Genomic DNA, 26305 nt, shown 5'->3' on the forward strand with positions numbered 1-26305 from the left:
TGCGGAGAGATGTGTAAGTATATGGTTAAATTTTCTCTGAATGTGAAGTACGCTTACAATAGGATGCTGCAATTAAAATATGAAGATTCATTGTCTTCTCTAGTTTCAATGAAAAATTTACTTTAGACGGGACTCGACGATTTATCCAAAAATATTTGCTTGTTTTAAAAAATGGCTTACCTCGTAAGATTCCTCAAATGAACCGGTATTCTTAAGCTCTGAAATATTTAAAAACAAGCTTTACGCTAATTGTATTTAAAGACATACTTGCTTCAATTTAACAATAAAATAAAAATAGTGAAAATATCCGATATTCACAAAAAAAAAATTAGGTTAGACGTGGACAGGATTCATTACAGATATGGCTAAATCATTTTCCCAATTGTCCATCCCATCCCATCCCAAACACAAATTAAACTCGAAAAAGTGAAAATACAGCTAGGTCTTTTTTTCAAAATTAAATATTTATCAAAAGGTGTCCCAGGATGTGGCATTCATTTGTAAATGTTTTTTGAAACTGAAATTCTTATATTCAACCAGTCTTGGCATTTTCGTGGAATGGCATTTTTACGTTTTTTAAATTGACGGAGATATGAAATATTTCGTTTAGATTTTATTTGATTAAATAAAACCTAAATTTTCAAAGAAGGAAAAGTCAGACAACCAGCACAGAATTTTGAAAGTATTGTTTTAATAATTGATAATATTTGTAAAAGTAAATTTTCAAATGAATGCCACAAATTTATAAGATCAAAGACGACAAAGGGTCGTCCTTCCACCGTCAACTGTCGTGGGATGGTGTATTTTTCGACCTACGCAAATCCGCTATCCTCCACTTCTGACCTACGCCAAATCCGCTATATTACTAAAAACTTTACTAAAACCTAAAGAAGTTTACTTACTAAGTTGACAAAATGATTGCCTATCATATGCCCTCATAAATAACTCACTCGTCTCAAACATTGTCTCGGTCCACTTAAAAGAAAGTGTTTAGCAAAAATCATGAAGATTCCCTTTAAAAGTTAAAATTATACTTGAATGGGATTGTACATCTATCTAAATAAGAATACATAATTGCCCATTTGTTCCTTTTGGGCCAGAAAAATGAATTAAAAGAACTATTAGTTTTTCGTTAAATTTCAATTAAAAACTTTTTTAACTTAAATTTTTTTATTGTCGATTTTAATCATTCACGGAGACAATGTGAATACTCTTTTAATAGTATCTTAACAAAAATTGTCGATATCGTTAATCCTGAACGTTTAATCTCGCTCGTTAACATTGATAAATATCTCTTCAACATAGATAAATATCTCTTCAACATAGATAAATATCTCGTTAACAGGGTAGCAACTTTATAAGAAAACAAATTTTTGGAATAATTTTTCTAATATTATTCTATTTGTAAATCCTGAAAACAAAGCAACTTAATGTGCGGTGAATTCCCTTTATCAAATTATAATTTTACTTACCGCGCAGGTATCTAGAATTATACAAAACTCTGCCCTCAACCCAAGCCTCTAAATTCAAAACAAAGTATGTTAAATTTGTCTATGGAATAAATTTCAAGTGATCTTCCCTTAAACGCTTTCTATAATCAAAATGAATGAAATGAAATGAAATGAAAGATATTCCTGTTTTTCTCTTTGAAAATATAATTATAATTTTCAATTGTAGTTTCTTCCTCATTCTCGATCAAGATGAGTCTGTAGAGACGACTCAGCGAGGGGGAAGGCAAGACACACCATCATAGCTTCCTATCCACAATTAACTCACAAACATAGACTTGCCGGCGTCAAAGTGCTCACCCGTAGCGCTCTCTTAGCCACACCCATATGTCTTTACGTTTGAATGCTTACTTAAGAGGAGTGCAGCGTTAATTTAGGCTTCTAAAGACGTTATGTCATCTATTATAACATATACTTATTTATCATATTTTGTTGGTAATATTAGAAAACATTCTAGCTTCTTGGACCAAAAGTTGTAAAATTTTGATCAGAACAGTGTTTCAGTGTAAATCATGAGTTGCGGCATTTGCTCATACCCATATATATATCTTCCATTCCACAATTAGGGAGCGGTCAAACTCGACTTTACTTGCAAATGCCGCAATTTATTAGTAGTGAGAGATTAGCATATATTTAAGGGTTAGGTTAGGGGACCAAGCGCAACGGCTAGGACAGGCTTGGGGGCCGAGGCTAGAACTGGCTCTCTCTCTCTGTTTTATAATTCATTGCAGCATTTGCGAGTAACGAAGTTTGGCCACTGCCCCAAAATTACAACATGTAAAGACGACTTTCTTTCAAGAATTTAAATATTTTTCCCACTTTAATGTGTCTTAAAAGTACTATTTACAAAAAATGTTCTCATGGGCCAAATAACATTTTAAAATTAAGGCATTATCTTCCTAAAATGCATTCATTTTTAATGTTAATTTGGTTTCCACTGTGTAAAAGGACAGTGAACTTTCTTGGTAAGAAATGAAAGTTTTTGCAATTTTCTCATTATCCACAATATTTCATACATTTGGGCTGATGTTAATCTTCTCTATAAAATGTTTTTGAAATTGAGCATACGTTCAATCCTTGCAAGAAACAATGCAACTTTGTGAATGATTCGCTTGAAAATTATCTGAAATCGGAAGAAGGGTTATGTGCGATCAAATTCTGGTATTAAAGTAATGCAAATCTTATTTGTATCAATTATTGCCAGCGTGACGTTGTCAAAAGGGAGTTTATTAGTCATTTATGGATAAAATAAAAATAGGCATTAAAAATTAATACATTTTGCTGGAAGCCATTTGGGTGCGACCAAGTAAATTGTGGGTAGGAAGCTATACGGGTGTGGCTTGCCAATCCCCCCCCTTGATGACTTGAAACTTTTCAAATATGACGATCCAAGTTTGAATTAATTCTGCTGCCTTAAACGTCAAAAAGTTAGTTGAACGACCCCTTTTTATTCAAAGGAGCTTAAGGACTAAAAACTTGTTTTTTTTAGGACAAAAATCGTATACGATGACGGACCCAAAAGCAGGTTTCATTCAAAAATAAAAATGTCAGATTTTCGGAATTTCAAACCAAAAATCTTACCAGTGACATTTGCAATCAAGAATCGAGCTCTCTTACCAAATCAATGTTGGCTGAATCTATCCTGGCTCCTCGAGCTCTCTTACCAAATCAATGTTGGCTGAATCTATCCTGGCTCCGAGTTTTGAGTTCATAATTACTCCGCCTCCCAAAGGGTTCACTTTACAATAACAACTTTATAAATTCTTTTTATTTTTAGAAATACATTTTTAAATTTAAAAGTTCTTAATTCATTAGCAATTTTAGGACAGTATCTATTTACGCTGCTTTCCAAGAAAAGAAAGAAATCAAACTGGTATGAAAAAAAATCAATTCAGTGTCTTTTCTTATGTATAAACTAGCTTGGGAGCCCAGCGCTGCCCAGGTTACTGAAAGTTACTTCCGCCGTTTACCCCCACTTAAACGATTTTACGGGGAATTTTCGTTATGTAAGTCGACCCACTCAAAACCAAGCTAAGAACATTCCCGTGGGTCTCCTGAGTTCCCAAATCAAAATTTGAGGCAAATTGGTCCAGGGGTTCCTGAGTTATGATCGGACAAATAATAAACAAACAGACAAACAGAGATTACAACTTAAAATGTATCTATTCATAGCTTTAATTAGAATAAAACAAATTTTGCGCATATTTTTGCTGGTTTAGCAGTCGCTGTTCATTTTTTAAACAGGTAATTAAATTGTTTAATAAAACCATCTTTGATTTGAAAAATATATAAATCTAAGTGACATGTCTTTTTTCTTCTAGTTTTTTTTTGATTATGTATCAAAAAAAACAGCTGCCTTTAATTATAAATGTATTGTACTGTACTGTGAATAATTGTACCCAAAGAAAAAAAAACATAGTTTTATATAGATTGGGTTTAAAATATATTTTTAAGTCAACCTTTTTTTAAATTTCTTCTTGATGAAAAAGTTCCAATTTTTAAGATTTTTTTTGTAAAAAGGCCTACATCATGAACATTTGAGAAGTATTATTTCATTAAAAAGATGGTTTACCTATTCAAAAAGGTGTTGGGTACTTTCCAAAAGGCATTTTTCCAGGGGCGACATCCCAAGTGAAAATTTCCCAAGTGGTAACTTCCCAAATGTTAAATTTCCCAAGCACATCTTGCAAAAGGTTATTTTAGGCCCTCTGATGCGCTGCAGGCTGCAACGGGGGCCGAGCGCTGCGGCTAGTATGGGCTAAGGGGCCAAGCGCCGTGGCTAGAACAAAATTGGGGGGGGGGGGGGAAATTGCATTTTTTGGAATTTGTTACTCGGGTAAATACCCATGGGAAGTTGCCACTTGGGAAACATCCTTTGGGAAAGTACCTACCTGACATCTTGAAAAATACAATTAATATCCTAAGTTTCACATTTTAATTACAATTAAAGCTATATCATTACGACCGCTGAAAGTTGTTGATAATTCCAGTTTTTAATTTTTGATTCCAGTTTGCAAGAACCAAAAATTTTCTTAGTTTTTTTTTATGCCAGATTTTATAAACTCAATCATCCTTAATTCATGGCCTTTTTCTAGACCATTGTTCCTTATGAAGATCTGGTGGTAATTTTACTATAAAAAATTAAAAAGTGATATTTGAGACAGCTTCATAAATAAAAATTCGATGAACATTTTCACTAAATATTTTGATCAATATCTAAGCTCATAAACTTTGTTGAGCAGTAAGAAAGGCTAAGTTATGTATCTAATCTAAAAAATGGGACTTTTTGTAAGAAAGGAAAATAGTTTTATTTTCCTAGTGGAGTTTTGAATTGTAAATCAACCAGGTCAGTGAAAGGATTCTAAAAATAAAAAATAAGTGATAAAAACTTTTTCTTCACAATTCTAAAGTGCAGATTCGTTTTTTAAAACTTTTTCCATGGCCGTTTTAATAAACTGTTTCTGGCAACTGGGGACTTTTTTTTCGTGATCCTTTTCAGGATTTCTTTTTTATCCGATCTGAAGACTTTGTTTTGCTTTATCAAGAAAAAGTCTTCCCACTAGGGTTTCCACTGAACGAAACGTTCCGCGATAAAATGCGAAAATCTTCGGTCGCATTTCACAAACTTTTTCGCGGAACGATTTTTCCTTTTCGCTGGAAACCCTACTTCCAACGTTGTTTAGCCCATCTTGGTCAATTTAAAACATAATATTAAAATTCATTCTGAAATAAGATGTTTTCTCACCCGTATAGCGCACATATGCACATTAGTTGCGATGGAACATTTAAAATCATCACACAAATCCTCATCATACGAACTAAATTTTAAAAGGATTGGTTGCAAAAATGTCTTATGACAATCGAATTATAGATAAAAGATATTGCAACTAGAGATATGCAGTTTAAACTTTTTTGAAAAACTAATTTGACCGTTTCGATAATGATTAAGATTACATAAAAACGAACAGATTATTTCTAAAACGATAGTTTTTTGAATTAAAAAAAGCGAAGAATTCATCATATATCTATAACATATAAAAAATATCATGAAAAATCAACTATATACAAATGCATCAAACTGAATTCGTCATTTATAGGTTGTAATATATGAATGATTAATTTAAAATGAAATTGAATTATTTACAATCTGAGTGGAATAACGCAACTTTGAGTATTTATATGGACGAGGGGGAAGGCAAACCACGCCCATATAGCTTCCTATCCACAATTTACTCACAAACATAGACTTGTGGCACTGGCAACGCGCTCACTCATAGCCCTTCCTTACCCACGCCCATATCTTCCAGCAAAATATAATTATTAATGCCTAATTTCGGCCATAAACTCCCCTTTGGCAACGTCACACGACAAATATTAATACAAAATAGATTTTTATTACTTTAATACCAGCAGTTGGTCAAACTTAGACGAATTTAACCCTTCTTTCCGATTTCAGATAATTTTAAAGCGAATTATACACAAAACTGCATTGTTTCTTGCAAAGATTGATATAATCAAAAAACATGTTATAGAGAAGATTAACATCAGCCCAAATGTACGAAATATTGTGGTTAATGAGGAAATTGAAAAAACGTTCATTTCTTACCAAGAAAGTTCACTGTTCTCTTTAACAGTGGAAACCAAATTTACATTAAAAATGAATATATTTTTAGGAAGATAGTGCCTTAATTTCATCATAACGTAATATCGCGCACGAAAACATTTTGTTGTAAGTAGTATTTATTAAGGCATATTAAAGTGGGGAAAAAATATTTAAATTCTTTGAAAACGTCGTCTTTACATACGTTAATTGTGGATTGAAAGATAATTGGGTAAGAGCAAATGCCGCAACTCATGATTTACACTGAAACAATGTTCCAATAAAAAATGTGTACAACTTTTGGTCCTAGGAACTTGCATGTTTACTTATATTACCAAAAAAATATGATAAATAAGTATATGTTATAATAGATGCCATGACATCTTTAAAAGCTTAAATTAACGCTGCATTCCTCTTAAATTAAGCATTCAAACGTAAAGACATATGGGTGTGGCTAAGTAAGCGAGTGAGCACTTTGCCACGAGTCTTTGTTTGTGATTAAATTGTGGATAGGAAGCTATGGGTGTGGCTTGCCTCCCACCCCCTCTATGGACGCAACGCTCTTGGGTATAAGACGTTTTCACCAACTCAACTTTAAGGATAATTTTCTATGGTTTTGTTGTTTTGTTTTATGATTTCAAAATCTTAAAACTAACGCTATAAAGTTAATTCTCATTATTTAAAAACGAAGGTTTGTTTCTTTTATTAAAATTCCAATACGAAATGTTTTTAATCAATTTTAAAATAAATTACCATATCCCCCAAAATAAAACTTCTTATACTTATTATGAAGTTCCAGTAAGCTTACAAACGGAAGTAAAGTTCTATTGTTTGCTAGGAAACAGATAAAGATGACCATAAGTCTCTAAGGATTGGTTTAAGAAATTGTGAGAGGTTTTTGAACTACAAAGAGACGGTTCAACCACGTATATTTTAGGGCAGGTTCAACTTTTAGTTTTAAAATTTCGAACTTTTTGTTAGTTCTGTTTCAGCCAATAGATTGATGAACTAAATGTTTGCGGCCCTGTGATTGGTTGGAATTTCAACTGACTTTAAATTAGGGTTGTTTAAACTCTTTAACTTTGATTTAGGAATTGCTCAAGTGAGCGCTTTAGAAGTAGTTGAACCAGTGGACCGGTAGACAGCTCAGCGACCACTTTGCAATTCATTAAACTCGGTTCCTGATCTAGTTTTGAGAAAAATACCTTATAAGTTTGTATTCTTTCAGCATCTTTCTAGTCAGAGAATATGTTGTAATATTCCATCTAAAAACAAAAAATATAAAATTAAAAAGCTTCAGCAATATTAGTTTTCATCTTACCCAGACGTACAGCACTTAAACATTCCATTTTGTGCTTGGCACTTTTGGGCAAATTTACTCCTCTCGGCTTTAGCGCAATCTAGTAAAGCCTGATAAATTAACCCTAGGTTTGTTCAAAATAATCTGACCTGATAGACTAAAGCCTGTTCAAAATATTAAAACCAGATAAATATTGATAAATCTATTCAAAATATTAAAACCGGATAAAAATGGCTAAATCTGTTCAAAATGTTAAGACCGGATAAATATTGCTAAATCTGTTCAAAATATTAAAACCGGATAAATATTACTAAATCTGTTCAAAATATTAAGACTTGATAAATATTGCTAAATCTGTTCAAAATATTAAGACCGATTAAATATCACTAAATCTGTTCAAAATATTAAGACCGGATTAATAACGCTAAATCTGTTCAAAATATCAAGACCGGATAAATATTGCTAAATTTGTTCAAAATATTAAGACCTAATAAATATCACTGAATCTATTTTAAATGTTAAGACCCAATAAATAACATTAAATCTGTTCAAAATATTAAGACTGGATAAATATTGCTAAATTTGTTCAAAATATTAAGACTGAATAAATATTGCTAAATCTTTTCAAAATATTAAGACTGGATAAATAACGCTAAATCTGTTCAAAATATTAAGACCGAATAAATATCACTGAATCTATTTTAAATGTTAAGACCCAATAAATAACATTAAATATGTTCAAATATTAAGACCTGATAAATATTCCTAAATCTGTTCAAAATATTAAGACCTGATAAATATTCTTAAATCTGTTCAAAATATTTAGACCTGATAAATATTCCTAAATCTGTTCAAAATAACAATAAATCTAAGAATATTCTCATATATTCCCCATTATTATCTTAAACTATTAAAACCTGAAAAGTTAATGATAAATCTGTTCAAAATAAAAAAAACTTAACATATTATCTGATGGAACAAAATATTAATCAATTTAAATTTTTTTGAAAAACTTACTTCACTTTTATCTCCTCCATAGGAAACAAAATCAAAACCATAAGTTTCTTTCCAATTCTTTTTCATTTTCTTGCCAACCATTAACTTTAGAATTTCAGGATCTTCAAAGTTCATAAATCTCTTGTCAAAGGAGTAAGTTTTTACCTAAACAATGCACATACAAATAATCAGAATTAAACACTTTTAACCATAGAAGAACTACAGTATCCTCAACATTATTAATCAGTAAATAGAACATAATATCTTTACATAGAGGCTCACACTAAATTACGTTTACGGAGCTGTGAGATAAGCAAAATTCATTTTAAATTTCAATAGCTCTCCATTAAAAGTAGTTTTGTTAAATACAAAATATTCAATAATTCAAACAAAAATAAATAGCTTAATGTGATGCTACCTTTTTTAATTCCTCCTGTTGAAGAGAAGATATTTTATTTGATGCAAAATACCTTAATTCTTGTCAAATCTCTAATATTCTAATCAATATCCCAACTCCTATATCTTTGAGACCTATTTACTTAAACCTTTGATATTTCAAACAATGTATTAATTCAGATCAACAGATCAATCAACTGTAGCTTGAAATATCAAAGGTGTTCATATCATTTAGTCGCACAGATATAGGATATTTTTGGGTTTAGGTATTGTAATGGATATTTTCAGCAAACAATAAAAAATATCATTCCTCAGATGTTGCATTGGCCAGCTCAACCGGATCATAGGTTCCCCATTCTTCTGGATCTGTACCGTTAGGATTCAGGCATCTAAATATCTATCTATCTATCTATCTATCTATCTATCTATCTATCTATCTATCTATCTATCTATCTATCTATCTATCTATCTATCTATCTATCTATCTATATATCTATTTATCTATCTATCTATCTATCTATCTATCTGTCTATCTATCTGTCTATCTATCCATATATTTATACCTGTAGTCCGGTTTCTTATACATATTATTATTCAGATAGAATAGTTCTGCGGCACTTTGCTGTGAAGTTAGTTTAACTAACTGATTGCTCAAATCAGTTCCATACTTGGAAAACTTGGTGTACACATCTAAACAAGAGATATTGCCAAACACATTTAAACAAAAGATATTGCCAATAAATCTAAACACGAGATTTTGCCTAACACTTCTAAACAAGAGATATGGCCAATAAATCTAAACAAGAGATATTGCCTAACACTTGTAAACAAGAAATGTTGCCAAACACATCTGAAAAAGAGATATTGCTGAGCACATCAAACCAAGAGATATTGCCAAACACATCTAAACCAAAGATATTGCCAAACACATCTAAATAAAATATTGCCAAACACATCTAAACATAATATTGCCTTACACACACATAATTAATATTGTCAAACCCATCTAAACATAGTATTGCAAAACACATCTAAACATAATATTGCCTTACACACACATAATATTGTTAAACATATCTAAACATAGTATTGACAAACACATTTAAACAAAATACTGCCAAACACATCTAAACAAAATATTACCAAACACATATAAACTAATATTGCCAAACCCATCTAAACTAATATTGCCAAACACATCAAAACTAATATTGCCAAACACATCGAAACTAATATTGCCAAACACATCAAAACTAATATTGCCAAACACATCTAAACTAATATTGCCAAACACATCTAAACTAATATTGCCAAACATATCTAAATTAATATTTCCAAACACATGTTACCAATATTTTACCTCCTGTTTTGGTTTTAAGAGTACACATCAATAATGTACAACAAAATCTACACTCGTGACAATTAGCTTTATCTCGCCTTTCGCAATATATAATTAGTTTTAAGGAAGAAGTATTCATTTGGACAAAAATATACTATTTCTTTTTCCCTCATTTACAAAAACATTTTCAAAGACGATCACCAAAAATCTCATTAGATTATGTAAAAAAATAAGGCCACCCTGTTTTTAAAAAATAAATATTTAAATGTTAATAAACTCTTCTATAAAATACTACATCATGTAAAAGATAATTTCGAGTGAGAAAGTTTGTTGACAAGAAAACTTTTCATCTCAAGTTTTATATGAAATTTGACATTTTAAAATCTCTCCACATTATACAATGGAATGCAAAGAAAATGTAATATATTTTCTCTTTAAAAAAACAATGGAGAAAAACTTAATACCATGGTGATTTAATTTTACATCCTCATCCTATTAATTGACTTTTTGGGGTGAATAGATTACCAATTTTTAATACATTTTTTTAGTAGAACATTTTACAAAAAAACCTCTCAATGAAACAGTTTGTAATTAATAATTAATCAAAAATTACAAATGAAATTAATCAATGAAAATTTAGGCAGGCGGAGGGGTTCAGTTCAAGACTAAAACCAGCTCCAAAGAAGTGAATTTACTTCTACTTTGGATATTTAAATTAACTTCGCCATTTTTACCACTCAAATATATTCCTAAGGGCCATAATTTTTGACACTTTCTGTCATAGTAATCTTGGGATTTTCTTGTAGATTTCCTTTATTTAACAAATATTTTCAGTACATTGGATTAAGGGTTTCCAAATTTTCGTTCAAGCTCTTTCGCGATATTTAGTAAACATCTTTTAACGAATATTTCGCGAAAGTGAACGAAAATTTTTGTTTTCGTTCCCATTTTCGTTGGCTCAACAAAAACGAAAATTTTCACGTAATTCGCGCAATTCGTTCAATATATAACAATTTTTTTGAATTTTCGTATATTCTCAAATTTTTTGACGAATTTCGTCCCTTTCGCGAATTTCGTTCAACGAAAATATTATTCGAAACCCTAATTGGATATTCATAGAATACACGAATTTCATAAGAAATCTGGGCATTTTGACCATCGTTTCGATCATGGCTCCCAGGAACATCTTTAATCGGTTTAAGTCGGTTTATATTTTTAATCTACATTTTTACTTTTTCTTACATTTTATATATTTCTATTTTTATAACAATTACTTGGATCCAAACCTAACAAATACTTGGATCTAAACCTAACAATTACTTGGATCCAAACCTAACAATTACTTGGATCCAAACCTAACAACTTCTGGGATTCAAACCTAACTTAAATGCTGGGATCCAACCTTAATAAATACTTGGATCCAAACCTAACAAATACTTGGATCCAAACCTGATAAATATTTGGATCAAAACCTAATAAATACTTGGATCCAAACCTAATTAATACTTGGATCCAAACCTAATAAATATTTGGATACAAACCTAACAAATACTTGGATCCAAACCTAACAAATACTTGAATCCAAACCTTATTAATATTTGGATCCAAACTTCTAATACTTGGATCCAAACCAAATTAATAATAGGATCCAAACCTAATTAATGCTTGGATCCAAACTTAATAATTACTTTTATCCAAACCTAACAAATACTTGGATCCAAACATAATAATTACTTGTATCCAAACCTAACAAATACTTGGATCCAAACCTTATAATTACTTGGATTCAAAACAAAAAAAATGCTTGGATCCAAACCCAATAAATACTGGATCCAAAAACATTAAATACTGGATCCAAACACAAGAAATACTTGGATCCAAACCTAATAATTACTGGAATCAAAACCTAACAAATACTGCAGGAACCAAGCCTAATAAAAACTGGGATTCAAACCTAACTTTTCAATCTAAAACTGACCAAATGTAAGTACAGGTAATAGAACCCCGCCCCCTTCCTCCATCATTCTTTGCTGTTCCATTTACTGTTTAGTTTTGCCGTCTTTCGGCTGTCTGTAATGTATACTGTACACAACTCTCTGTAGCTGCCTAAAAATCGAACCGGTACATCAAATGAACCTGAGTTTATAGCGTGACCTTATATTTTTTTAACCTAGCGTGACTGTCGTTCTATCTTAACCTAACCTGACCCGAATTATTAGAGATTCCAAAAAAAATTAGGACTGAAATTTTAGAAGGAACCTGCAATGAGTTTCGCCCCATATCAGGGCCGGGCCCGGGTGTCAAGACAAATATTCAAAACTTGCAAGATAAAAGTGAATTTAGACTTAATGAGAAAAATAATTTCTACAAAAAAATACACTAATAATACATATTTGTCATTTTTCACCTGTTTTAAAAAGTATGAAAAAATTTTACTTTGCAAATTCTTGTTTGTCGTGTTTGCAGTGTACATACTTGAATATAAGGCGTGGCAGGTTTCATAGCCCTTACTTTTCTCCCCCTCCAACCATTTGTCCTAAAAGTTTATAAGATTTTCAATCTCAAATTAAGAGGGGGGGGGGAGGGGGGGGGGCATGAAATACTAACCTATAATTAAAGTTTTAAACTTTTTTTATATACGATCGAAAATAGTATCGTATCGTTTTTTGTAAAAATATTGGGTCACATCGAACGAACCATTCGTTCTGAACATTTCAAAAACGAAAAACCAAAAAACGAAGCAGTGATACGATCATTTTCTTGAAAAAACAATAGTTTTTGAAAAAAAATGTTGTAATAAAAAATAATATTTTTTTGGACATTTAATTAAATTTTTTTTGCAGAAAGAAAAGTTTATGAATGTCGTCTTCCGTGTTTTTAATCAAGATAAATGACCTGAAAGCTTTTTGACCTAAGGGTTTTCCGACCAAAAAAATAACGTCTAAAGAAGGTTGTAAATCTATTTAAGTAAGTATTGTAAATTGACGATCTAAAAAATGAAGAGGTAAGTATGGTTTACTAAATAAGGTACAGGGTGTCCTAATAAACATGGGAATTCAGTGACGAATTAAAAATCGTCTTTGTTGTAAATTAGCATTGTAATACCTGATTTCACAAACCATAGTATTATTAAGTCTGCTAGCAGGGGCGTACGAGGGCTTTTGCTTAGGGGGGGGGCACAATTTTTTTTGGGTTCCCCCCCTTAAAAACACCTTTTTTGAAAAAATATTGATACCTTTTTTAAATTTTTTCGCCCCCCCTCCCACCTGGACTTGTTTTGTTCACCATAAAAATACAACTGCTAGAGTTTATTTTATGAAAAGGGTAAATGGCTGTAAAGATGTGTCTATATAATATGTCTCCGCAAGATGAACAGTTTACTCAGTTTGTAGTCAAAACATAAATAAACAAATTGTAAACATTGCAGAAGAAATTCTTACGGATTACAGCCTTATCGGTAGGTATCACTGTAGTAAATCAAAGAATTATTTAAAAAGACAATATCGAATTCGTCACTGAATTCCCATGTTTATTGGGACACATAAAGGTAAAATGGTTTGAATACCTTCCCTAAAATGCATTGAATAATCAGTTGAATCATAGCAAATCGTAAACCCAGGTTTCATTTTGACTTAGTATAGTCATCTCGAATTTGAATTATGGAGGTACAGGGTGTTCCACGGAATGTGACAGTTGGTGAATAGTTTAAAATGTCTTCTCCTATAATTTGTTAAGTTGTTTGATACAAAAGATGATGATAAGAATTAATAAATGGCAGTAATATTATAGAAAAATTGATTTGAAACAATTATATATTTGAGTAAAAGATTTGTTTGATGAAATAAATTGGAAAAAGTCTTAATAATTAATACAGTATCATGGAAGAAGACATTGAAAACTATTCACCTATTGTCATGTTTCGTTGGTCACCCTGTAGGACATTCTTAGAAGTCTTATTTGATTTGATTTGATATTTGATATGGAAATGATTGATAACTATGTCAACGAAATGATCGTTGTAAAAATAATCTATTCTACATTTTCAGATCGTTAACAAGGGCTGTCATCAACGAATGTATGACCATTATTATGAAGGGTCGTCTTTAACAGACAGCAACGATCGTAAACAAATTGAAACGTCTTTTAAAAATTGAAAACGATCCATCCCTAGACCTATAACGTTTAGCACAATGAGGCAGGGGTGTAAAATTTAAAGAATTTTTAATAAAATGGGGGAAACTAAAAAATTTGATATAAAAAGTCAAGTTTTTTTCATCGTTTCACAAAACTTTTCCCTCAAAACTCATTTATTTTCTCCAAAACTCATTTATTTTCCCCAAAACTCATTTATTTTCCCCAAAACTCATTTATTACCCTAAAACTCATTTCTTTCATTTATTTTCCCCAAAACTCATTTATTTTTCCCAAAACTTATTTATTTTCCCCAAAACTCATTTATTTTCGGCAAAACTCATTTATTTTCCCCAATAAAGCAAAGATATAACCCCAGGAATTAGGAACATTATGGAATAGGGGCTGTAAGCGTAATTTCGAGTGAACCTCCAAGCAAAATTAGCAATACCCGATTCCCAACGGTACCATTGACACATAGGTTTTGAAGTTTTTATTCATAATAATTTCTATGTGTTCTCCTGCAGTATAGAGAAGAGTCTTTTTTGAACAGACACCCACAGATGAAATCAATCAGATTTTTAAATTATAAACATGGGTCATGGATATCTAATCATACTCAATAAAAAAGGTACTTTTCGGACATTACCATCTTTGCATGAAGATGCCACTAAAAATTACGCTTTCAGTCCCTTTAAACTATTGGGCACCTTATTTTTGAGATATGTTGCAGCAGTTGTGGAAAAGTTGTCACTGATTGACAGCCAGTCTTTTACACATTTGTAGTCGTGAGAACAACAGATCGTCCATTTCTGATTCTCACAGTACAGTAGTGTTCCAGGCTAGAATATATTCGTATACAACTACACAGCAGTGTTCCAGGCTGGAATATATTGGTATACAACTACACAGTAGTGTTCCAGGCTAGAATATACTCGTATACAACTATACAGTAGTGTTTCAGGCTAGAATATATTCGTATACAACTACACAGTAGTGTTCCAGGCTAGAATATATTCGTATAAAACTACACAGTAGTGTTCCAGGCTAGAATATATTCGTATACAACTACACAGTAGTGTTCCAGGTTAGAATATATTCGTATACAACTACACAGTAGTGCTCCAGGCTAGAATATATTCGTATACAACTACACAGTTGTGTTCCAGGCTAGATTATACTCGTATACAACTATACAGTAGTGTTCCAGGCTAGAATATATTCGTATTCAACTATACAGTAGTGTTCCAGGCTAGAAAATATACGTATACAACTATACAGTAGTGTTCCAAGCTAGAATATATTCGTATAAAACTACACAGTAGTGTTCCAGGCTAGAATATATTCGTATACAACTACACAGTAGTGTTCCAGGCTAGAATATATTCGCATACAACTACACAGTAGTGTTCTAGGCTAGAATATAAAACTATAATGGTACAGTTTAAAAGCAACACGAGGATTGAGATATATAACATATTAAAATAAAGAAATAATATATAGTCTAAAACTATAAAAAAAAACATAGTTAGTTTTAATGCACATCGTCAATAACTTCAGCTATTTCATCATAATTAAATTCGTCTAAAATGTTTTGATTTGACCGGATTAATAGTAAATCTTTTAACAGTGTATTCTCCATGCATTTTCAGCCAGATCATGTTTGACTTTACTACGTAGATACTTGTTTAAAGATAGTTTATCTACATTTGCAATCTATATATAAATTTGGCTTGTCTTGGTGTTTGTTTGTTTGTTTGTCTGTCTGTTTGTATCCAATAAACGTCAAAACGGCTGAACCGATCGGGCCCAAATTTTTTGTGGGACATCACGTGACCACAGGGAAGGTTTATGAATGATCAAAATTTTAAATATTTGTCTCCATCAAAATTCGATCTTCATTAAATTTTTTAAAATTTTGAAAATCCACATAATTTTATGTGAAAATCCGCGAATTATTTTTGTTTTGTTTTACGATGTACACAAAGAGAACATGTTCACAATTAATTTAGAAGATAGGCGCGAAGCGCCCTCTAAGGCTAGCATTAGATAAACTCTTACATAATTTTGCTCTTTGGTCATATTTTGCATAAATCAAACAATAGTCGGATGCTGAGCTTGGCACTCTTACAGATAGATTCGCAAAATGATATGAAACGGCTACCCAGTAACCAAACATAGTTTTTAAATGAATTTGGTCAGAAATTTGTCCAATAACATATCTATGAGTTTGTCGTGACAAACCAAATAAAATATGAATAGCAGTATTCCAAGAAGTTTACAATTTGTCAACACAAAACAAATCCCATAAGTTGGAACCATATAGACTAGATACATATACGTTTTAAACCATATAGACTAGATACATATACGTTTTAAACCATATAGACTAGATACATATACGTTTTAAAGCTGAGTTATGATCGGAAATTAGAATAAACACACAAACTGTTACAATATAGATATTAGATAGTATACCTTATCTATTGCAGTTGATTGGCATCTGCCCGCAAGCGTTCTTGAAAGCTTAAGTTTACAGCTTTGGAACACCTAGGGAACATCAAGGTAATAAGGTAAAGAAAGTTTATTTCTGTTGCGTATTCTCTGCGAACATATTGAAACCAGTTCTCTCTAGATGCATCAGTGTTACTCTACTATTCGAGGATGATTAAAGCATTTGAATATTTCATTGATTTTTTATGTGAAAGATTGATCCCATGTCAGGCTCTAACATCCGTCTTGTGTTTACTTTACCCCATAGATCGAGACAGTACACTGAAGTACGAAAAATGCGTACACCTCTAAAATGCGTACACCTCTAAAATTTCTATCTTTACATTTTAATTCTTTGGGTTTATCTAACAATTTACTTTCCTTATTAATAAATTAATAAATGAAAAGTGCGCGGTTTAAAAAAATAAGAATCATCATAGACACAAAATACTTTAAAAACCGGGGAAGGGGGAAGGGCGAGGGGGGCAATCCTGTCTCTTTAAATAAAAAAATTAAAATAGAAATATCTCTTTCTGGAAACAACTTGCCCAAGCTATATATTAGTAATCATGGTGCAGCAAGCAGAATCAAAATTCAAAATTCAAATTCAAAATCTAAAATTCAAAATTTAAAACACAAAATAAAATTAAAAATTAAAGATTAAAAATTGAAAATATAAAATACAAAATGTTAAAAAATATTACAAAATACAAAATAAAAAATGCAAAATAAAAATAAAAAATCCAACAAACAAAATTCTAAATACAATAATTGAAAACACAAAATTTAAAATACTAAATCCAAAATTAAAAATCCAAAATTTAAAAACTACCTTTGTATCATTAAGTTTGCCTAATTCTGCCTCACAAAACCCTGGTTCCTCAACAATATAGCATAAATTTGTAATTAATAATGTAGATTTATTTTGCATTTAAATTTAAGATAAATATGCAAACTATTTTTAGAATATAACTATAACGAATAAATTAACATATAGAAGCTAGAAATTGTAAATAAATTTGAGGCATTAATTATTAAATTAAGAATCATAAATATAGAATTTAACAAATTTTGAATTTAGCGGTTAGAAAATTAACTTAAATTAAATTAGCTTGTGAAAAAAAAGTATAAAAAAGTTTTAACTTTTTTCGAAATATATAATTAAAAAGCCGCTTAAACTTTTTTTATAGTCCAACCTTTATGAATCCTATTCTTTTTTTAAAAGATTAAAAATGAAGTATGTATGTGTCATTAATTTACCAGTCAAATTATTTGCCAGATCAGGATATACTGAATTCATTAACAAAGTTATACAAAACTAGCACGAGACCCCAACTTTGCCTTGAAACCAAGTCTAATGCACTCCACAATCAAGCTTGAGGCAAATCGGTTAATGTGTTCATGAGCTAGCTTTGAAAGGACAAATAAATAAACTACTTTATAAATATAGATGAACTATAAATAGTTATTGAAAGACATCCATGTGTATTATTAAATCAAATACTTACTGCGTTTTTATTTATCTCTACAATCAAATTTTCATCTTTGCAATTCTTCCCTAAAAGATATGTTATTGTTTCATCAAACATTCTGTTACATTGATATTTTACAATGCAAATAGGATATATAGTAACTTATCAAAATAAGATCTGTTTACACTGCACAATTGCAGTTATTTACGTTCATTGTATGGACAGACAAAATTCTAAACTTAAGTCCAAAAGTTATCATCTTATTCCAAAGTTTTTGGGCATTCTACTTTCTATCACGTGAGAATGGTATAACTTATCATTCTCTATAATTCGGCATAAATCAATGCTCAAACAGTTTATTTTCAAAATTTTGTAACATTTTTGAGTATTGTTAAGATTAATGCTTTATTATTATTGATAAATATTTGCAAAAAAACTTTCGGACATATTTTGGAAACGGGTTCATGTTTTTAATGTATAGTTTTTAATTCAGACAATACCATTCTTTTTTCTTTTAAATCAGAAATCCGCAATGGACAGAGCACATTTGAAAATGCGCTCAATAAAGGGGTAAAGGACCTGAATCATAGTCTTCACTCCAATATTCATCAGCATAGCAGACTCCGACAACAAGGATCATAATATTGGTCGTCCTCCTCATCCTTACAGGGACTGTACACGTAATTTCTAGTGGTGTGTCCGATTCACACGGATACCTTTTCAATTGTTCTCTCTTCATAGATGCATGAGCTATCTTTAATTGCTTTAATATGCGATCTATGGAAGTAAATCGCGGAGTTATGCTGAAGAAACCAGGTAAATGGTCAGAAATTAACAAGCTCTTCAGAGCCCGCGATTTAAAAAATTCGGGAAAATACGGCTTGGGTCTAAGGCGTTCGTTGGGCCTTATTTACGACATGAGCTTTTGGATTCAAGCTGCATCTTATTTTCCACAGAGTTGAGTTTAAAAAACCGGTTTAATATTTTATTTGGTGTATTTTCATGGTAGGAATTGGCGCATTCTGGGTTTTTATGAGAAAAAGACGCAACATTGAGCCTTATTCTCCACTAAAACCAACCAAGGTCGGTTTAATTTTCAGCTGTCAATCACGTGACACAAGCTGTCGTCAGAGTAAGGTCGAAGATTGGGTCATAAAGTCAGGTTTAAGGAATTACGGCTCGAGCCGAAGTTTTTAAATCGCGGGCTCAGGAAAAGAAAACGACAATATCTTCTTCATTATTACTCAGATAAAGGCCTAAAGGGCACCGTTGTCAACACGTCACTTTTTCTATGAAGGGTCACAGAAAGGTACGTTTACAGTCCCTTTATGGATCGAGGAATTAGGACGGGAGGGGGTATGGGACTGTCGGAGAATACTTTTTCTGTAAATACATATAATATAATTCTTCTTATTATTCTGAATATATTTATAATAAACATAGATTTAGAAGCTTAGGTCTCATTGACTCAAATTTTTAAGTAATCCCTTTTAAAGAACTAGTCTGTGAGCAAAAGAGAACTCAGTGTATATATCTCTTAAATGCCGTTTAAAAAGAAGTGAAATTGGAGTGTACACTAGAGTACTGTGTGAACTGAACTCGGATGACGTCACATTTATTCCTGGAAAATCGAGAATATACCCAAAGCAGTTTTCAAAAATTTGAATATGAATTTTTTATTTTTAGAAATTTTAGATGTTAATATTTCTTAAATATAAAACAGTTTACAAATAAACAATTATTATACAAGTGTTTCTGCAGATAAAATAGGAAAATTCGGCCATGGGCCTTGATCAGTCAGAGGTTTAAAGGGTATCATTGTGAATCGGGGATGCAGCTCTTTACATTGAAGGTCCCTTAACATTCCGCTTACAGTCCCTTTAGGTTCTTATTCTTTATGGGTCAATGTGCAATTATTTGTTTCAATCCCTTCGGCGTTATATGGAGCAAAACAGAATACAAAAACGCAAAAAATAAAAATGAACGATTTACTAGATGAAAAAAATGAAATCACTAAACACTTGTTCTCCAGTTTTTAATAACGTCTTGAAATTTGTTTGGAAACTCTAATATTTGTGAAAGGTTTAATTTTGAATGTAATATGATATATTATTATCTAAGAGATTTGTTTTTTAACTTAATCCTTTCAGGGGAAATTAGTTCCAAAACTAACACTTATCATGATTTTAAAACAATTACTTATAAATGCAAGAAATTGATTGTTTAAAATCTTAAATCAGCAAAACTAAACCAACTTTATTCTCTTATTTGAAAAAACTTAGAATTTAAATATAATATTCAGCATTTAATTTAGGCTCAGTAAGAACATTTTTACTTATTTTGTAAGTTATGAAAATGAGTTTTTGGTTTGAATTGCAGATTATGCTCAAAAACGGAAAAGTGGGGTTTGTCTCGAAAACGCGACAATGATTCAAATCCAGGATATGTTCAAAAATTGAAAACCTGACATTGTCTTGAAAATGGGGAAGGGTTTTATTTTAAAAAGAGTCCTTTTTATAATTTTGATTTCAGAAAATGTTTTAAATTGGTATTTGTTGTCATCGTCATTTTTAATGAAATGTTGGTTATAGTTTTTATTATCGACTTTTACCCTCGGTATGGGCCGGGAGTCGGGACCCTAAAAACCCAGTCTTTCAATTTGTGCCCATTTCTAACACTCAGTGTTAAAAATGGGTCAAGTGTTAGTTTTGGAACTAATGTCCCCTGCTTTTATATATTCAAATACCCTTTATTGTTTGATCATTCTTTAACCTGAATTTAAACAGGAATATTTAGAATAATATAAAAAGTAATTAGTTGATATTTGTTCAATATATGTATTTTCTTGAAGAATTACTTCAAACTAATAGTCTTCAGGACGCTTTGCCGCCATTTTTTCTTCCGACGTCAAAAAACAACGGAAACATTTTGCAGATTTTCTAGTTTTGATTCGGGGATTTCCAACAATAACAATTTTTGCCGCGCTTTCTTCCGACGTCAAAAAAACTGAAACTGCAGATTTTCTAGTTTTGATTCGGGGATTTCCAACAATAACAATTTTTGAAGGGGACAATTTTAAATCTGATGAGCCATAACTCTTTATTATGGTAGGTAAAGATTCAACTGAGGTTTTACCAACAAAATGTTGGCCCCAAGCGTTTTAACCCTTCGACGTTATGGAGCAGACAAATCAAATACATGTTTTACTATTGCATATTGTTCTTATTGGTTCATATATAGTTCTCAATATTTACAGCTTGTTTTAATAAAAAAGTGTTTCCTTTTTTTCAGAAAAAAGTTTTCTTGACAATTATTTCGGATGAATTCTAGATGAAAAAATCATCCCGCAAACTTGTATCAGCATGTCAGGTGTAGCATCTATATAGGGGATAGATTTTCGGACAGATACAGACTCCACCGTTATCTTCCAAAAATAATTTTAATGGTTTAATATTTTTAACAGATTTAGGAAAAATTCTTGAAAGCCTTTACAGAACAAAAATGATCCGAAAAAATGGAAGACCCTAAAAAAAGTTGTATTGCGAATTTCTGAAGTTTTATAATAACCTAGGGTAGTAATATGTGACAAACATGACTTCTTCGTTTATTTTTCCAAATAAATAAGTTTTTGCCTTTGGTTTTAACAAAATATTTTCAAAGGAAAGTTTTTCAAACTATTTGTATAACTCAAATTGATAGAATTCTAATTAAAATTCCTTTTTCAATTTGAGTTTTTATATTTAAGAATATATAGAATTTCAATAAAAAGAGACTATCCTTGACAATTTATTTGATTTCGGTCATTTTCTTGCTTCTCTCTGTTTTAGAATTCTATGGATCATTTGAAATTATATCTGTAGTAGAAAACTACCAATTTAAAGGGAACCTTTGTGAATCGTTGATGTAAATCTTGAAATAAAAGATAGTTCAAAGTCTTTGTTTAAAGGATTTCTTCCGAGCTGCGACTTGCACAATGTCTCATCAAGCTTGCCAGACAATCAGGCGTCATCAAATTTCATCAAGAAAAAAGATAAAAGATAATAAAACAAGAAAACACAAGATAATCGGACAAATTCAGCTTGACAGGGGTAGAGAATGGATGTATCAACCCCCCCCCCCCCACACCCCTTGGATTTTTCTACAGACCCATGTAGATAAAAAAGTTAAAATTGCGAAAAAAATAATCTGATCAAAAATGTGGAAGATACTGTCGTTTTTCTTACTTGAAAAGTGTTTATTTCTGAAAATTTCTCCATTGCTGATGTTAACAAGAAAAAAGCGTAAGTCACTTTTACAAAGAACCCGTCAATGAAAATAAACAGAAACATTGATACATAATTAATACTTTATCAGACAAAGCTCCTAAGAGTAGGCCGTCATGCAAATCCAGCATTACCATCTTGGCATGGAGGGACATTTGAAATCAACGCATACAGTCCCTTTAAATCGTCGATCACAGACCTCACTTTTTCAGAATCATTTCAACGTACTGATGGGTCTTTGGAATGTGATGACGACAATACTTCTCAAGATAATAGCCATTCAGAATCAGGTCTATACTGGATCACTAATATAATGACAACAAAAATATTTACGGAATAATTCATTAATAGATGAAGGACGTATAAAGTCGTTTTTGAGCTCAGAACTAGTTTTGCAGCATTCTTATGGAAACCTAATTTTTAACAATATATATTTTTGAAACAATCGTCTGCAATTTTTTTGCTTTTAAAATGATTAATTTATAAAATTAAACAATTTGAAATTGTCTAATTCTGAAAAAAATCATTCATATATCTGGCATTTATGAAAGCAAAAAAAAGGCAGTCCACACTTTGGAAATGCCAGGACTTTATGATCATTGTTTCAAAAAGAAATTTGTTAATATAAGAATTTCAAAATAATGCAATAAACTATTTCTAATGTCAAAGACGACTTTAAGCCTTCAATCAATTAATAAATTATTCTGTTTTATTAGGAACAGGACTGTAGGTGTAGTTAAATCAATTGGTGCGGCAAATTTTTCCATTTCACTTAAAGGGACTGTAAAGGAAAAATGAAAGGGGGTATAGGCTGAAAGCTAATCACTTTAGCTCTTGATCACAACCCATGAAAGTTTTATCTAATGTTCCTGTCTCATGAAATTGATATAAAACTGTGTTAAAATTATACGAAAATTCATAAACGTAAAATTTAGAAAATCTTAAACTTAAATCACGTGACCAGAATTATCACCAATGGCAGAGCAGTATACTGGACACGTGTCTCCGCCTGTATCACGTGACCACTATACTGCACTGCCATTGGTGGATTATCTGGTCAAGTAATACGGACGTATAAATAATATTATGCATTAAATCTATTAAAAATAGAAATAAAACATATAAAATTAGAATTGGAGTAAACCTAAGTTACAATTAGCTTTCTATGGGATAGTTTTCAGATTGGTTGCTTATTTGCTGAATTTGATCTATCTAAACCCACTATTTTTATACAAAATTGTATATATATTAATTTTCGTATAAATTTGACAAAGTTGAAAATCAATTTCTCGAGATAGGAACATCATGATACAACTTTCATGGGTCGCGATAGAGAGCTAAAGTGATTAGCTTTCAGCCTATACCCCCTTTCATTTATCCTTTACAGTCCCTTTAATACTGTGAGAATTTCCTGAAAATTTAAGCTCATAAATTACAGCATATAATCGCAGCTGAAATTTTAAAAACTGCTTAACAAGGCTAACAATATTTTTCTTTATAAAACTGTGTCTCTATTTGTGAACATCTTTTCTTTGTACAAAATAAAAAAATAAAACAATAACAAAAAAATTTCGCAGATTCAATAATATTTTTTAGCGCATTTTCAAAATTTTATAAAATTAAAAAACTGTTGGACTTAAATTTTCGTAATTTTGAGCATCCATGAACGTTCCCTGGGGTCATGTGAGGTCCCAAACAAAATTTGGGCCCATCGGTTCAGCCGTTTTGACGTTTAAAGGATACAAACGGACAGACTCTACCACAGATTTTAAAAATATTATCCATTATGGTTTAGTTTCGCCTTAGGCTTTTAGCCTGCTTCACGCCCCCTTTCCTGAACTGCTCTGAAAGTCCAGCCATTTAAGAACATTTTCAAATTTTGATGAATTTTTCTTTTTGCATTGGCGCATTTAATTGTTTTAACTCCAACTACTTTCCAGGATTTTTCTCTTTCTATTTTGATGGTCTATATAAGCCTTCCCTGAAGTCATTTGAGATCCTGCACAAAATTTGGGCCCGATCGGTTCAGCCATTTTGACGTTTTTGGGTTACAAACAAACACACACAGACTAGACAAGCAAAGTATATATATTATTGGTTTTTTTTCCCCTTACAAGCTATTAGGAAAGCTTTTTGCGCATCAAATTTAAAAATTGCCTTTCAATATTTTCTTTTCAACTGGTGGAAAAATGATGTCATGAATCAGAAAACTCTGTTAAAAAAGATAGTTGAGCTTTGTGTTAAAGGCTAGAAACCATAAATGAATATATCATTGTAAGAAATCATTTTCCAACAACTTCTCCTAGCTTATATATTCAATCTATAATTTTTTGTCTCCATACCGATACTTTTTGCTTCAAGAAAGTTGATAAAAATCATTAATATTTTTGAAGAAGGAAAAGGAATACGCAATCAAATAAAAGAAATGATTAATAAACCCAATCCTCTCACATACAAATAAAACTTGCCAAAAATTTACTTGACTTCTTAACTAAATAGCATTGAGCAATATATTATTTCAAATGCATTCCTAATGCTTAAAATATATTTAGTTTGTCTTAAACCCTGTGCTATCCCTCTTTTCCTGGGAAGGGGACATGTGCCCCCGCATGTGCCCTCTAGCTACGGGTCTGGCCTGCTAGCTATATCCTATTCGCTTAACACATGAGACAAATTTTCTGTTAATATATTTAGATATTTAGAAAAAAATGCACGTTTGAAAAAAATCAAATATTGCAAAATCTAGATGTTCAGCAAAAAGTGTGAAAAAAAAAACAAAAAAATGGAGAATATCACAAATTTTACATTTTTAAAATCCCTCAAGTCTGCGAATTAAAAATTAAAATACGCAAAAATATTTGCCAAATTTTTAAAATAGTGTTGATTTATATTTTAATGACAGAGGGTCTTGAAGTTCCAGGTCTTGAAGTTCCAGGTTTGCATTCATGACGAACTCCGTCACGCCGAAGCCGAAAAAGACGATGAAGAAGAGGAAGGATTATTTCATCTTCTTTTGCTCCTTCAGTCTTAGTCCTCCAGGCCGTTCTTTTAAACCTAAGAGCATTTAAGTTCAAGTTTATCCATAGTGCCTTTTAACAATTTACAATTGTTAAAAGGCACTCCCAATTTAAAAATTTTATGATCAGTGCCGTACTTACTGTATTTGCAATTCAGTCGTAGGATAAAGGAAATTTTGGATTTTAACAGATAAGCTTGCTTATATGTTTACATGGTTAGTGTTGTTAATCGTTTTAAAAACGATTAACAACCCTAACAATCGTTTCGTTTTTAGAAAAAAACTATCGTTTTTGAAAACGAATCACTCGTTTAAACTTTCAAAAACGAAAAACGATCGTTTAAAAAAATTTGTTGATGAAATTGAGTTTTCTGATAATTATGTTGAATGAATGTTGTCTTAAATGTTTTTTATCAAGACAAAAAACCTAAATGTTTTCTGACCTCAGATTTTCCGACCAAAAAATGAATTTTCTCTTTAAAAGTTCGTTGACAACCGTTAACGAAGGGTCGTCGTTAAGTGTTTGTATAAAATGCCTTCTTTTTGAGCGAAAATTTTATGTTTTTTTAAAAAGAAAATGGTATTGAAGGTTTTAAAAGCTAGTTTTTGTACATTTTCTTTACACTTTTCAGATTATTAAATGCCTTTTTTTCGAAATCAGAAAATGTAAGTACTTTCAAACTAGAGGTTTTTGCAGTAGTGAGATTTGAAATTCCAAAATGAGAAAATATAATTTCAACTTTTATTTTCAAACTCTGGTATTGGCGGTAGTGAGATTTCAAAATCCAAAAT

At 31.2% G+C, this 26305-nt stretch overlaps 2 protein-coding genes across 3 annotated transcripts in view; both read right to left on the minus strand.

The window, feature by feature from the left end:
- Positions 1 to 10269, minus strand: part of LOC111710493 (uncharacterized) — a 12953-nt gene extending 2684 nt beyond the window's left edge. The window contains exons 1-13 of the mRNA XM_023484596.1: positions 10161 to 10269; positions 9364 to 9490; positions 9111 to 9189; positions 8823 to 8837; positions 8426 to 8569; positions 7430 to 7518; positions 7314 to 7373; positions 5254 to 5326; positions 4824 to 4869; positions 3173 to 3246; positions 1473 to 1520; positions 903 to 975; positions 181 to 218 (exon numbers count right to left, since the gene is read on the minus strand). Of these exons, the coding sequence (XP_023340364.1) occupies positions 181 to 218; positions 903 to 975; positions 1473 to 1520; positions 3173 to 3246; positions 4824 to 4869; positions 5254 to 5326; positions 7314 to 7373; positions 7430 to 7518; positions 8426 to 8569; positions 8823 to 8837; positions 9111 to 9189; positions 9364 to 9490; positions 10161 to 10188 (894 nt within the window). The 5' untranslated portion in view covers positions 10189 to 10269. The remainder of the gene's footprint in view (positions 1 to 180; positions 219 to 902; positions 976 to 1472; positions 1521 to 3172; positions 3247 to 4823; positions 4870 to 5253; positions 5327 to 7313; positions 7374 to 7429; positions 7519 to 8425; positions 8570 to 8822; positions 8838 to 9110; positions 9190 to 9363; positions 9491 to 10160) is intronic.
- A 1601-nt stretch (positions 10270 to 11870) lies between these two features.
- Positions 11871 to 19620, minus strand: LOC111710494 (uncharacterized). Of its 2 annotated transcripts, none has more exons than XM_023484598.1 (8): positions 19560 to 19620; positions 18815 to 18897; positions 18272 to 18321; positions 17596 to 17643; positions 16749 to 16820; positions 14981 to 15112; positions 12615 to 12675; positions 11871 to 11908 (listed from the first exon to the last, which is right to left on the minus strand). In XM_023484598.1, the coding sequence occupies exons 2-8, from the start codon at positions 18894 to 18896 to the stop codon at positions 11886 to 11888; spliced, it is 468 nt and encodes a 155-aa protein (XP_023340366.1). In that variant the 5' UTR covers position 18897; positions 19560 to 19620; the 3' UTR covers positions 11871 to 11885. The 2 variants fall into 2 exon arrangements, with proteins under 2 accessions (XP_023340366.1, XP_023340365.1); XM_023484597.1 differs by having other exon boundaries at positions 12576 to 12675.
- Positions 19621 to 26305: the final 6685 nt, after the last annotated feature.

The sequence above is a fragment of the Eurytemora carolleeae genome, unplaced genomic scaffold (assembly GCF_000591075.1).
Source record: "Eurytemora carolleeae unplaced genomic scaffold, Eaff_2.0 scaffold912, whole genome shotgun sequence".
Lineage (NCBI taxonomy): Eukaryota > Metazoa > Arthropoda > Copepoda > Calanoida > Temoridae > Eurytemora > Eurytemora carolleeae.

Excerpts from the sequence above, each read along its gene's own strand:
- LOC111710494 (XM_023484597.1), bottom strand. The coding sequence starts at position 18,896 with ATGAGGAGGACGACCAATATTATGATCCTTGTTGTCGGAGTCTGCTAT. Across the intron at positions 18,322-18,814 it reads GAGTGAAGACTATGATTCAG|GGAAGAATTGCAAAGATGAA; the intron begins GTCCTTTACCCC and ends CATATCTTTTAG. Across the intron at positions 15,113-16,748 it reads AATCAACTGCAATAGATAAG|CCTGGAACACTACTGTACTG; the intron begins GTATACTATCTA and ends AATATATTCTAG.